The sequence below is a fragment of the Pelophylax lessonae genome (assembly GCF_965119305.1).
Source record: "Pelophylax lessonae genome assembly, chromosome: 6".
Classification (NCBI taxonomy): domain Eukaryota; kingdom Metazoa; phylum Chordata; class Amphibia; order Anura; family Ranidae; genus Pelophylax; species Pelophylax lessonae.
In genome coordinates this window covers 262,152,541-262,168,421 of record NC_138773.1, presented here as the reverse complement: position 1 = coordinate 262,168,421, position 15,881 = coordinate 262,152,541, and the positions used below count along the sequence as shown (strand labels likewise).

The 15,881-nt window shown below is 41.7% G+C and overlaps 1 protein-coding gene across 1 annotated transcript in view; it reads right to left on the bottom strand.

The window, feature by feature from the left end:
* Positions 1-15,881, bottom strand: part of LOC309558200 (sodium channel protein type 2 subunit alpha-like) — a 218,850-nt gene that overhangs the window by 137,828 nt on the left and 65,141 nt on the right. Inside the window, 1 exon segment of the mRNA XM_082261220.1 lies at positions 3,634-3,751. Coding sequence (XP_082117346.1) covers positions 3,634-3,751 — 118 coding nt within the window.

The window sequence follows — 15,881 nt, the reverse complement described above, 5'->3', positions numbered from 1 at the left end:
CCCCACTAAGTGAACATACACTTTGCAAAGTGAACACTCTGCGGTTGATTTACTAAAGGCAAATAGACTGTGCACTTTGTAAAGTGCAGTTGCACTCTGCTCCAGAATTTAGTAAATGAACAGAAGCTCTCCTAACTACCAATCACATGCAAGCAAAAATGCATTTTTTTTTTCACTTTCCCTGTATGTGATTGGGTATTCTTTGCAAAGTGAAGCTTTACCACCCTTACTAAGCTCTGGAGCAACTGCACTTGCACAGTGCAATTGCACTTTGCAAAGTGCACAGTCGATTGGCCTTTAGTAATCCAACCCCTCTCTAAACCTTTGGTAAGTCAACCAAAGTAATTTTTAAAAAAAATGCATAACTGTATTATTCACTGTAATTACCCAATCATGTTCTAGGAAAAATGCATTTTTTTTCTTACTTATAATTGGCCATTCAAAGTGAATGAACATGCTGCTATGTGAACAGCCTATATCCCTTACATAAATCATCAGCCTTAAATGACACCAACAATGGGGCACTATTCCTCCTACTGATACCAGTAATGGGGTTCTATTCCTCCCACTGACACCAGAGATGGGGAATTAATTCTCCCACTGACACCAACAATGGGGCAGTATTGCTCCTACTTATACCAGCAATGGGGTACTATTCCTCCCACTGCCACCAGGGATGGGGAAATATTTCTCCCACTGACACCAACAATGGGGCACTATTCCGCCTACTGATACCAGCAATGGGGTATTATTCCTCCCTCTGACACCAGAGATGGGGAATTCTTTCTCCCACTAACACTAAAAATTGGGCACTATTCCTCCTACTGATACCAGCAATGGGGTACTATTTCTTCCACTGCCACCAGGGATGGTGAAATATTTCTTACTTATAATTGGCCATTCAAAGTGAATGAACATGCTGCTATGTGAACAGTCTATATCCCTTACATAAATCATCAGCCTTAAATGACACCAACAATGGTGCACTATTCCGCCTACTGATACCAGCAATGGGGTATTATTCCTCCCTCTGACACCAGAGATGGGGAATTCTTTCTCCCACTAACACTAAAAATTGGGCACTATTCCTCCTACTGATACCAGCAATGGGGTACTATTCCTTCCACTGCCACCAGGGATGGTGAAATATTTCTCCCACTGACACCAACAATGGGGCACTATTTTTTCTACTGATACCAGCATAAGGGGTACTATTCCTCCCACTAACAATAGAGATGGGGGAATTAATTTTCCCACTGACACCAACAATGGGCCATTATTCCTCCTACTGATACCAGCAATGGGGTACTATTCCTCCCACTGACACCAGAGATGGGGAAATATTTCTCCCACTGACATCACCAATGGGGCACTATTTTTTCTACTGATACTAGCATAGGGGGTACTATTCCTCCCACTAACAATAGAGATGGGGGAATTAATTCTCCCACTGACACCAACAATGGGCCATTCATAGGTGTGCGCAGCCCACTGCATTAGGGTGTGCACCCCAAAGCCGCGGTGAATGGTGGGTGTGATAATTTTCTGTTTTCAGTGGGAGGGGCCTGGAGGATGTGGATAAACATAACAAAAGCCTTTTTGTACCCATAAAATTAGCTTTTGGTCTTCCCTCCTCGCAGTAGGGTGCATTCACACTGATGCCATATGGTTTACATGGATCCAGTGCAGTGTACCTGCAGTTTTCGTGTGGGTTTGTTGCACTTTTCTATAGACTTCTATTAAATCCCGCAGTTTTGGTGCACTCTCTGAAAACAAAAACTGAAAGGGCAGTTTTGGTGCACTTTCAAAAAGGGCATCAAAACATGGGACATAATAGAAGTCTATGGCAAAGTGCAGCTAACCCACACAAAAACCTTGGGAACACTGCTCTGCATCTATGGTGTAGAAAAACTGCACCAACAGGTGGCTTGTGCTGAGGAATTATTTCTGGTCAGTTGTAGGATGCAGCGGGACCCGAAACAAGGCTGCATGTAGCTAGATTCTTGTTCTTTTTTTTTTTTTACAGGAGCCTGTTGATGGGGGAAAGGTGTCACTGCATTATGTACCATAGAAAGTTGGGACCATAAAATGTAACCTGCCTATATTTTGCCTTCCCTGGTTCTTGCCCTCTCAACAAAATGATAGTGAAATTGTAAAATTTGTAAATAAAACATTTCCGTTTTCATTACACACTAGTGCTACTACTCTACTTACCTTTTTTTTCACCTGCCCGACTCCCCAGGCAATGTTTTCCTGCTGCCAGCACCACAGACCGTCACGTGACGTCACCACACTTCTGCCTGGTTCTCTCCCGCGCTGGCTGTGATGGGCAGCCGCTGCACAGGCAGTCCCTCCCCCAGACAGTCCCTCTTCGCACCGCACGCCTGTCTCCCCCACCACTCCAAAGTGTGCGGCGCCGGCTCCGATTCAGTCCGGAGCTGAGCGGCGCCAAGCCGAGCAGTGAGCCAGCCCAGGGGAAGAGCAGACTCAGCGGCGGACCGGCAGCCATGGTGGAACCTGCAAGGAAGGATTGCAGGGCACGAGGGTGATTAGGGTGTGGCTGGGCACACCCGGCACAACCCGTGTGCACGCCTATAGGGCCATTATTCCTCCTACTGATACCAGCAATGGGGTACTATTCCTCCCACTGACACCAGAGATGGGGAATTATTTCTTCCACTGACACCAACAATGGGGCACTATTCCTCCTACTGATACCAGCAATGGGGTACTATTCCTCCCACTGACACCAGAGATGGGGAATTATTTCTTCCACTGACACCAACAATGGGGCACTATTCCTCCTACTGATACCAGCAATGGGGTACTATTCCTCCCACTGACACCAGAGATGGGGAAATATTTCTCCCACTGACACCAACAATGGGGCACTATTCCTCCAACTGATACCAGCAATGGGGTACTATTCCTCCCGCTGACACCAGACATGGTGAATTATTCTCCCACTGACGCCAACAATGGGGTACTATTTTTCCTACTGATACCAGCAACAGGGTACTATTCCTTGCACTGACACCAGAGATGGGGAATTAATTCTCCCAGTGACACCAACAATGGGACACTATTCCTCCCACTCACACCAATGATGTAATTTTTTTTACTCCTGCCGACTACTGAGCCTATGGCATTGTTTTCTTCCACTGATAGCAGGGCATTTTCTACTTCCACTGGCTACAGTCTGCCCCCCCCCCCCCCTAGAGTTTGAAGGGCAGTAAACTGGTCCTTTGTTTCGAAAGTGTGTATACCTCTGATCCAGACTAGCGGGATGTGAATCCAGTAACCGAAGGCTGCAGAGGAGCTGTAAAACGGATTAAATGGGCACTGATCTACTATACAAATCTCTGAACATGTCAACTCTTTTTCACTGTGGAGAGCATCTTTATATAATCTAGGAGAGGCCTCATTAAAGTGAGTTAGATATTTACTACTGACAAACCAAAAATAAATAAAAGAGCCAATAAACTTAAAACTAATATTCCATAATCCATTGCATGCAAATACAAGTATAAAACACTCACTGGCTTCTTACATTTTTCAGGGTCTCTGGAGACAACAATTCTGCCCCTGAAACTATGTATTCCATTGTCAGACTCTATACCAGAAAAGGATATGAATGTACCAAAATCTTTATTGATATTCTTCTAATGGGGTTAAAGGGAGTTAAAATGTACAAGGCAGACGTGGCACTGAAGCGGAAGATTGCCTTCCCTCTATTCAATACTATAAAGGTCTGGAAGGAAAAAAGACAAGATTCATTAGTAATAGTACAACATAGTAAGCATTATACAGTAGTTCCACTAAAATAAATAAATCTTATTTAATAAAGCAGAACAGAATTTGTATAGTACAGTCACATTAACAAACGACTATTCTGAATATGCTAACCTTTAATATCTAAATACCCAGATTATATATTCACTATATTGTCAAAAGTAATGGGACCCCTGCCTTTACACGCACATGAACTTTAATAGTATCCCAGTCTTAGTCTGTAGAGTTCAATATTGAGTTGGCCCCCCCTTTGCAGCTATAACAGCTTTAACTCTTCTGGGAAGGCTGTCCACAAGGTTTAGGAGTGTCTATGGGAATGTTTGACCATTCTTCCAGAAGTGCATTTACGAGGTCAGGCACTGAAGTTGGGCCTGGCTCGTAATCTCCGCTCTATTTTATCCCAAAGGTGTTTTATCGGGTTAATGTCAGGACTCTGTGCAGGCCAGTCTAGTTCCTCCACCCCAAATTCGCTCTTCCATATCTTTATGGACCTTGCTTTGTGCACTGATCCAAATCATTTAGTGGAGAGGGGATTATAGTGTGGGGTTGTTTATCAGGGGTTGGGCTTGGCCCCTTAGTTCCAGTGAAGGGAACTCTTAAGGTGTCAGCATACTGAGATATTTTGGACAATTTCATGCTCCCAACTTTGTGAGAACAGCTTGGGGATGGCCCCTTCCTGCACAAAACAAGGTCCATAAAGACATGGATGAGTGAGTTTGGGGTGGAGGAACTTGGCTGGCCTGCACAGAGTCCTGACCTTAACCCGAAAGAACACCTTTGGGATGAACATCAGTGCCTGACCTCACAAATGTGCTTCTGGAAGGTTGGTCAAACATTCACATAGACACACTCCTAAACCTTGTGGACAGCCTTCCCAGAAGAGTTGAAGCTGTTATAGCTGCAAAGGGTGGGCCAACTCATATTGAACCCCACGGACTAAGACAGGAATACCATTAAAGTTTAAAGTGTGTGTGAAAGCAGGCGCCCCAATACTTTTAGTTATATAATATATGTATATATATATATATATATATATATATATATATATATATATATGTATATATATATATATATATATATATATATATATATATATATATATATGTATATATATATATATATATATACATATATGAGCTGTTTTACCTTTCAAATGATTTGTATTTCTGTCCAACCAGTCCTGAGATTTATGAGATTTACCTTTTCTTGCCACACAGCACAGCCATGTGTAGCCAGGGGAGGAACTTGATCTTTTACTGCCGCGGTGTCACTTTAACTAACAGGTCCCCTCCCCAACCTTACTCTGTGACTGGACAGTAAAAGGGGAACCGGCAGCCTGCTGAGCTCAACTCTCTGCTCTTCTACTCTTTCTTCCTATCGGCATGGTCCTTACCCTGGCTACTTGTGCTGCTTCTCCTTTAAGTCAAATTTAGATACTTATACTGCATGCATTAAAACAAATACAATTTTTAAAATGTATTATTGAATACAGAGCTGTGTTCATATATTACTTTTATATCTTTCTGGAGTCCAGCCTTAAAAAAAGTTTTTTGTTTTTTTTTCCTTAACCTATTCCAGTTACACTAAATAAAGCTTTTTTCGGCTTAAAGCGGTATTAAACCCAAAACCAAAAATGTAATATATTGCAGCTTACCAATCATTAGATGTGGTGGCTGCACCAGTTTTCTTTTCTTAGGCTTTTTCCCCTCTGTTTTCACCTGGTGATCTGGCCAGTAACACACCTCCTGTATTAGAGTGCCCCCACTTTGGATGAAGGAGCACAGGGGGCACCTTTGGACAGCAGAATTGTCAGTCTGGGGGGAGGGAAGTGTTAGATGTACTAGCAGATTTAAATACACTAACAAACTGAAGCAAAACTCCAGTTAATACTTTATAAGCAGTCACATCAGTTTTTTTTTCCTTTTGGGATAAAGGTTTTTACATAAATAAATATAAGCTGATCATTATAAGCACCCCTTCTAGTGTTACATGGTTTATCTCATCTCTGTAACTGCTACATCTGCTGGATAATTTTTTTTTTTTTTTTTTTATAACAGACTTACTGGTTGGATCACACAATGAAAATAGAAGAAAGAAAGCCTAAAAGAGAAAAGTAATGCAGTCATTTCATCTAAAAATGGTAAGCTCATAAATGTTTGCTTTTGGGTTTAATACCACTTTAATGCAGACTGCTGGCTAGATGACACTTTTATCACCATTGTGTTATTATTATGAGCTCTTGCTCAGTAATAAAAGGTTACAGTGATTTTCAGAAGCTATTTTTGCAGTTAAATACAAACCAAGTTCACATTTAGCGTTTTTCAGAGTGTCCTCTGTCTTGCCGACTGTAGCTACAAGAGACATTTGTGGTAAGGTCTCCATAAATAGCAGATGACAAAGCAAAATTCTGGAAGCAATTGCCAAATGAAACCTCAGGTTTTCAAAACATTTACATGCTGTGCCAGAGATACAGTATTTTTATCTAGATATAGTCTGGAGAACCTTTTTTTCTGTAGAAACCGCTATGGAGTAAACAAGGACTATCATAATACAACAACCCAAACATATGGTACTAACAGATCTTACGATTGATACAGAAATTGTGGGGGGTATTTACTAAAATTGGAGAGTGAAAAATCTGGTAAAACTCTGCATAGAAACCATTTAGCTTCCAGGTTTTTTTTTTCCAAAGCCTAATTGAACAAGCTGAAGTTAGATGCTGATTGGCTACCATGCACAACTGCACCAGATTCTGAGTGCTCCAGGTTTAGTAAACCATCCCCAGTATGTCTAGTTCAAAGACTTCATGAGACATGTCTACATACCTCCCATATGTCCCTCTTTAGAAGGACTTTCCCTTCCTTTTATAGATTCAAATTCCTCTGTCCCTCTGTTCTCTTCCATTGTTTCTCTCTTTGGTCTAATGCCGGGGTCACCAAACTTTGGCCTGTGGGCCAAATCAGGTCTGCTGCAAGATTTTATTCAGTCCTTTAACCTCCTTAGTGGTATTCCTGAGTGTGGCTTGGGGTGGAATTTTAGTGCCATTAGCGGTAACCCCGAGCCACACTCAGGGAGCATCGCTGGATCCTGGTAGAGGTTACTTACCTTGTCCCCGGGATCCCGCAATGTGTCCCTGCCGCATACGGCGGCCGAATCTTCCGCCCGATTCCGTGTGCCCCGGCTTCCGTCCCCTGTGACGTGACGCTCGCAGGGGGTGGAACCGGCGGCAAATTTGAAGAGTAAAACACACAAACACACTGATATATTGTAATCCTATTGGATTACATTACAAAATAAAACAAATTGACATTAGTTTGCCCCCAGTGCCCTTTCCTGCAGTTTTACTGTACTTTATATATATATTTATAGTTATTTATTATATTATAATTTATGATTTTGTGTTTCAAACTTTATCATACCCGAGATGTTATAAAGAAGAACGCACAGTAAAAAAAATCATATGTAAATAGTTGGTTTGGGCTGCTCGTCCTTAAGAATTACATGCAAAATAATGGTAACGCTTTCAGCACCTAAAATTGGAAACAATCATACCGCCAGGGAGGTTAAAGTATGATGGACTTTTATGAGGACCTTAACCTCTTGGCGACTGCCCGCCATAGTACTACGTGATTTTGTGCACGAGGTGTCGGCGGCCCGTGCACGCAGCCGAAGCCGTGCTCCTGCTTTGATTAGACACAGCGGGAGGCAGGTCATGGGAGGAGCAGCAGCGGTTACTGTTGCCCTCCCACGATCGTTGGAGAAACCAAAAGAAGACCCGCCTGCTTATGTAAACAAAGCAGGCGAGTCTTCTGTCAGACAGGCAGGCAAGCTGAAATCGCGATCTCTCTGTGCCTGTCACAGAACCCCCCCCCCCCCCCACAGTTAGTAATCACAGTTAGGCTTACATTAACCCCTTTGATCACCCCCAGTGTTAACCCCTTCCCTGCCAGTGTCATTTATACAGTAACAGTGCATATTATTTAGCACTGTTTACTGTATTAAAAAGTGTCAAAAATGTTAGTTAGGGGCCCGATCTGTCCGCTGCAATGTTGCAGTCCCGCTAAAAATTGCTGATCGCCACCATTACTAATAAAAACAAAAAAATAAATAAAAATTCCAAAAATCTATCCCGAAAGAAAGCTCTATTTGTGAGGAAAAATGACATCAATTGTATTTGGGTACAGCGTCGCACGACTGCGAAATTTGTTGTTAAAGTAACGCAGTGACGAATCTAAAAAAAATAGCCTGGTCATTAAGGGGGTAAAACCTTCCGGAGCTGAAGTGTTTAAAGTGGAACTTCACTCTCTCAATCAACATTGAATATTTTGAATCCTTATGCTGCCAGAATTAGTAAATGGATGGAAAAGTATATCATATTTACTTGTTTTAAACTTTTTTTTTTAACGTCTTTATTTACTTCCTGGTTTCCATGCCTAGGCAAATGATGTCAAACATCCAAAAAAAGTCTTCAGGAGGGGAGGGGGGGTTTTCTCAGCTAAGCACACTCTTCTGCCTGCATGCCTGAACTAAGGGCAGATTGAACCCAGGAAGTAAATCCTATATAGCAGGATCACAGGCGCTCTGTGATCATTCCAGAGAGAAGAATGTTCAGCTGTGTTTACAACAGCTGATCGTTCTTCTCTCTCAGCGGGGAGCGATCGCGAGCGTCAGGCGGCAATCAAGGCCTGCTCTGTGCATCGGAGTCCCCGCTGCCAAGTGGGGGCAGGAGCATGCTGCCAGTGGCGTGCGCTCACCCCTTAGCTACAGGCGCGTGATCGAAGTAGGTCTACGTCGGTTTGTGCAGGAGAGCCACACTGCCACAGTAAATTGGTGGCGGGCGGTCAGGAACCGGTTAAAGGGTAACTTCACTTTCGTGGGGGAAAAAAATAGCAAATAAAGAAAAAAAAATATAGCGTATACAATTGCGACACAAATCATATTAGTATTTAATGTTATTAAAAATGACCTTTCCTTTTCAATCTGCAGCTGTTGTAATTTTCTGAAAATGCAATATGGCTACCTAAAGCTGTTCTGTATACAGAATGTGTACTGACCACACCCCAGAAATATAATTTCCTGCTTGTGTGATTGGCTCACCGATTTCCCCAGAAGTCTGTTTAAGCTACAAGTCATATTTCTGGCATCCCCTGCAACAAAAATGTAATTTTTGGTAAGATAATCCTAATAGGAACACGTCTAAAGGGATGCAGGCCCAGCAGCTTCCCTCATTAGAGCTCTGCAGCTGCCACAGCTGACAGATAATTATGAAACCACTTCCATTAGACTCACTCAGCAGAGAGGCACAGAGGAACAAACAATGATTTCTTCAGAATAACAAAAGGTAAGAATCTGTAACAAAGTTTGTTAAAATCCTTGTAATGTACATAGATCATCCAGAGAGGAATGATTTTTTTCTCAACAAAAATGGAGTTACGCTTTTCCTGGTGACAACTAGGTATTTCCTCACTTTGGAAGGATTTCCTCTCACTTCCTGTTTTGGCTATGAGGCAAAAACTGAAGGGGAATCTAACAATGGGACTCTGGGGCATAATTCTTTCAAACTCTATCTTTGCCTTTAGTTCTACTTTGAAGGGCAATTTCTTTTCTCAGAATGTTGGAGGGTGCCAGCAGGACTATTGCAACAACATGGTTGGCCTATAGTGAAAATAGAATGTGGGGTCTAAATTCAATGAATATTGCACTGTATATTCCCAGTAGGGTCAACAATATTAATGCTTTATTTTACTAGCTGTTCAAGTCAGCAAATGTACAATGTCACTATCTGAGGGCCTGGGTAGGCAGGCTTTGGGGCTTGTGTTGATGGCATTGGGTTGATATCAATCTGAGTTGCTCCTGAGTTGATTTAGAATTCATGGACAGTTTTAGTGATCTACAGTGGACCTTCTAAAGACCAGCAATTGACCTGCTTTAGGTGGGATTTATGTTCCTATTGGGGTTGCTAAATATCCATTTTTTTATGTACAGCGGGTTATAACAGAGCTAAAAATTCATTAAAAGTCTGTGTGTATTTTTGGCTGCTAGTATACTGTAAATACTCAACTTCAAAGCTTAAAACACTTGCCGATCAGCAATGTACAGATATATAAGTCATCAATGCAGCTCCAGCAATGATCGGGTTATCACTTCAATGCTAAAGTAATCCTAGTGGCTAAGAAGCCACTGGATTACTTTTTTTTTATAGAATGTTTCTTTAGTAAGATTTTCAAAAATAGTAATACAAAAATAACATAAAATATCAATTTATATATGATACCATCAATAAATAATAACGGCATGTATAGATACAAAGGACCATAAGTCAAAAAACTTTCTATTACCCCTGTAGGGGCATCAATACCATAGACACCACTTATCAATACCTATAGCCCGTTAATAACAAATAGACACTAAAAAAAATCCCCACAATATCCACAAAATTTACAACAAAAACCAAAACAGAAAGAAAAACAAATAAAAAAGGGGGGGGCGGAGGGGAAAAGGGAAGAGGGGCAAGGATACTTCCCTTCCAAAATATCTGAACAGCACTAAGAACCAATAAGACCCCGTTCACACTGGGGCGACTTGTCAAGCGACCTGGTCGCCTGACAAGTCGCCGTGGGTCGCCTGCCATAGAGTAGCACAGGACCCGTTCTAATAGGAGCGACACAAGTCGCTCCGACTTAGAAAAAGGGTCCTGTACTACTTTGGGGCGACCTGGAGCGACCTGCATTGACTTCAATGATATGAAGTCCATGCATGCCGCTCCGAGGTCGTGGTGCGAGCTGTGCACCGCGACTTCACAGGTCGCCCCGGGAAGTCGGGTCGCCTGTATATGAACCGGCTCTAACACATATTTAGCCATCGCACTTAAACTAAGATTCCTTATTTCCTTAATCCATCAACACTGTGCATCTAAAATGATTCAGCCAAGAGCTCCATCTAATTTTGAATATTTTTTTTAATGGAACTTATAGTAGCTAGAATTACTTTTACAGGTGGCAGAAGGGGGCCCCACCCCTCTCTCACCACCGCCTTTACGTGGTTCTCCTGTGCAATCAGGGGCTGATTTTGTTCCTCCCACTGTGCGACGTCATAAAGCGGAAACAACAAGGGTTTTGTCCCTTCCGGTTTTGGTCTCATGCAAACAAGCCATTACCGGCTTGAACAAACATCTGATCAAACCCAGCTTGGTTCATCCCTTGTGATAGCAATGAAGTTGATAAAAAAAAAAAAATTAGAGAGACAGTGTAAAAATATATATTTTTTAAATAAAATAAATGATAAAATAAAAAAAAATTGTAAAAGGGACAACGCCCCCCCCCCCCCCCCCATGCTCACACGCAAAGGTGAACACATATATAGGTCGCAAACACATATGTAAACACGTTATAGTGAGAGCAAAAATTCTAGCGCCAGACTTTCTGTGAATATCTAAATTGGTAACCTGTAAAGGCTCATATAGCATCGCCTACGGAGATTTTTTAAGTACAGTAAAACCTTGGATTGCGAGCATAATTTGTTCCGGAAACATGCTTGTAATCCAAAGCACTCTTATATCAAAGAAAATTTCCCCATAAGAAATAATGGAAACTCAGATGATTAGTTTCACAAGTCCTTCAGTTTATAGTCTATATACAAAGATTATAGCAATGTGATAGGTTGTGTTACCATAAAATGTCCATCCACAATATGCAGCCTTCCCAAGGTGAATAGAAGCAAAATCTAGCAGAGCTACAGAATATAAGAGATATGACTGTAGCAATATGGTTACATTTAATGAAGGTTCAACATTTAGCAACTCACATGGTTGATGATTAAAATAGGCACACCTAAGTATGCAGGCATCCGGGTAAAGCTGTCCACATAGACCATCTTCTGAACCACCGACTCTCACCACTGTCAGTCTGCAATCATGACCGGGAAGAATAGCCTGCAGTAGAGTGATCTGAAAGTAAGGCTTTGAACTCGTGGAGCGCAGTGTGGAAGGGATGACGTCGATGGTGGTGGGGAGGACGATCTATGTGGACAGCTTTACCCCGGATGCCTGCGTACTTAGATGTGCCTCTTTTAATCATCAACCATGTGAGTTGCTAAATATTGAACCTTCATTAAATGTAACCATATTGCTACACTTTAGAGGCTCCTCTCTTCTTTTTTATACATGACGCTACTTGTATATCAAGACATCGCTTGTATATCAAGTCAAAATGTATTTAAAAATTTTGCTTGTCTTGCAAAGCGCTGTCAAACCAAGTTAGTCTCAAACCAAGGTTTTACTGTACAGTAGTTTGGCGCTGTTACACGAGCATGCTTCATTTTAAAGAGTAACATGTTAGGGTACTATTTACATGGCGTAACATCATCTTTTATATTTTGGGTATTATATTGTGTTTTTGTGCATTAAAATTCACTATAGTGTAGTTAAAAACAAAAACAAAATTGCATTTGCTGCGCAAGTATTGTGTGACATAGAAAATTGCAACACCATCCATTTTATCCTTTAGGACCTCTGCTTAAAAAAATAAAATATATGATGTTTGTATTGGGTGCTAAAGGACCCTGTCCCAGCAGAGCTTGGTGGATGGCACTTGTCAGCAGTACACTGCATGCTGGGTGGGGTGTTTCCTGCAAAGCAGAGGGGGAACCAGGCATAATTAAAAGTGGCAATTATAGAATGAGGAAGAACTGAACTAGAGGGAAAGATCCATTTACTCTCTACTTGTGTAAAATTTATTGTGACACCAGGAATCCTTTTGTTAATCACCCGCAGCTGCCAGACCGATGAACAGAGAGAAGGAGGAAGAGAGCGGGAGCTTCATGAATACTTTCTTCCTAGCTGAAAACATCAGTCCTACAGAGACGAGTCTCCAACTGGGAGAAAAGAATAAGAATACATAATCGCTGTGCGTTCTGTCTCTCCTTCTCTGCTCAGCTGACCACTGCGGATTTCTAATGAAACGATTGCTGGTGTCATTATAAATCTCAACATGAGTAAAGGGAGCGTTCCCTCTTTGTGTGCTCCCTCTTCATGTTACTGTCATTTACATCGGCCACAAATATTACAGGGCAATTTACACTGATTACCAATTTAAAGTAACAGGGCTATTTACACTGACCACCAATATAACAGGGGAATTTACACTGACCACCAATATAACAGGGGAATTTATACTGACCACCAATATAACAGGGGAATTTACACTGACCACCAATATAACAGGGGAATTTATACTGACCACCAATATAACAGGGGAATTTACACTGACCACCAATATAACAGGGGAATTTACACTGACCACCAATATAACAGGGGAATTTACACTGACCACCAATATAACAGGGGAATTTACACTGACCACCAATATAACAGGGGAATTTACACTGACCACCAATATAACAGGGGAATTTATACTGACCACCAATTTAACAGGGCAATTTACACTGGCCACCATTTTAACCGGGGGAATTTACACTGACCACCAATATAACAGGGACATTTATAATGATCAGCATTGTAACAGGGGAATTTACACTGGCCACCAAAATAACAGGGGAAATAACACTGGTCACCAATATAACTGGGGAATTTACACTGACCACCAATAAAACAGAAGAATTTACACTGAACAGCAATTTAAAAGGGGAATTTACACTGGCCACCAATATAATAGCTGAATTTACATTGGCCACCAAAAAACAGGGGAGTTTACACTGGCCACCAATGTAACAGGGGAATTTACACTGGCCACCAATATAATAGGGGAATTTACCCTGGCCACCAATATACCAGGGACATTAACACTGACAACCAATATAACGGGAATTTACACTGACCACCAGTTTATTAGGGCAATTCATACTGGCCACCAATATAAGAGGGGAATTGACACTGGCCACCAATATAATAGGGAAAGTTACACTGACCAGCAGTGTAACAGGGGAATTTACACTGGCCACCAATATAACAGAAGAATTTACACTGGCCACCAATATAACAGGGGAATTTACACTGGCCACCAGTATAACGGGGGAATTTACACTGACCAGCAGTGTAACAGGGGAACTTACTCTGGCCACCAATATAACAGGGACATTTACATTGGCCACCAATATAACAGGGGAATTTACACTGACCAGCAGTGTAACTGGGGAATTTACACTGGCCACCTATACAACAGGGGAATTTACACTGGCCACCAACAAAACAGGGGAATTTTCCCTGACCAGCAGTGTAACAGGGGAATTTACACTGGCCACCTATACAACAGGGGAATTTACACTGGCCACCTATACAACAGGGGAATTTACACTGGCCACCAATATAACAGAAGAATTTACACTGTTCAGCAGTATAACAGGGGGATTTACACTGACCAACAGTGTAACTGGGGAGTTTAAACAGGCCACCAATATAACAGGGGAATTTACGCTGGCCACACATATAACAGAGGAATTTACACCGTCCACCAAAATAACAGGAGAATTTACACTGATCACCAATATAGCAGGGGAATTTTCATTGACCAGCAGTGTAACAAAAGAATTGACACTGACCAGCAATATAACAGAGGAATTGACACTGACCAGCAATATAACAGAGGAATTGACACTGGCCACCAATATAACAGGCAAATTTACACTGGCCACCAATGTAACAGGGGAATTTATACTGATCACCAACATAACGGGCGAAATTACACTGGCCACTAATATAACAGGGGAATTTACACTGACAACCAATATAACAGGGGAATTTACACTGACAACCAATATAACAGGGAATTTACATTGACAAGCAGTGTAACAGGGAAATTTACACTGAGCACCAATATAACATGGTAATTGACACTGACCACCAATTTATTAGGGCAATTTACACTGGCCACCAATTTAACAGGGGGGTTTACATTAATCACTAATATAACAGGGGACGTTACACTGACAAGCAGTGTAACAGGGAAATTTACACTGGCCACCAATATAACAGGGGCATTTACATTGATCACCAATATAACAGGGGGATTTACACTGATCACCAATATAACAAGGGTATTTACACTTAACAGCAGTGTATCAGGGGAATTTACACTGGCCACAAATATAATAGAGGAATTTACACCATCCACCAAAATAACAGGGGAATTTACACTGATCACTAATATAACAGGGGAATTTTCACTGACCAACAATGTAACAGGGCCATTTAAACTAGCCACCAATATAACAGGGGAATTTACACTGGCCACCAATAAAACATGAGCATTTACACTGGCCACCAATGTAACATGGGGATTTACACTGATCAGCAGTGTAACATGGGGATTTACACTGATCACCAATATAACAGGGGGATTTACACTGACCAGCAGAGTAACATGGGGATTTACACTGGCCACTAATATAAAAGGGGAATTTACACTGGCCACCAATATAACAGAGGAATTTACACTGGCCACCAATGTAACAGGGGGATTTACACTGATCACCAATACAACAGGGGGATTTACACTGGCCACCAATATAACTGGGAAATTTACACTGGCCACCAATGGAACAGGGAATTTTACACTGGCCAGCAATAGAACAGGGAAATTGACACTGGCCACCAATATAACAGAGGAATTTACACTGGCCACCAATGTAACAGGGGGATTTACACTGATCACCAATACAACAGGGGGATTTACACTGGCCACCAATATAACTGGGAAATTTACACTGGCCACCAATGGAACAGGGAATTTTACACTGGCCAGCAATAGAACAGGGAAATTGACACTGGCCACCAAAATAACAGTGGAATTTACACTGGCCACCAATATAGCGGGGGAATTTATCCTGACAACCAATATAACAGGGAAATTTTTACTGACCAGCAGTGTAACAAAGGAATTTACACTTACCACCAATATAACTGGATCATTTACGCTTTCTAGCAATATACCAGGGGAATTTACACAGGCCACCAATATAAGAGGGGAATTTACACTGGCCACCAATTTAACAGGGGAATTTACATGGAGCACCTATATAACAGGGGAATTTTCACTGAAGCAGGGTAACAGGGGAATTTACACTGGCCACCAATG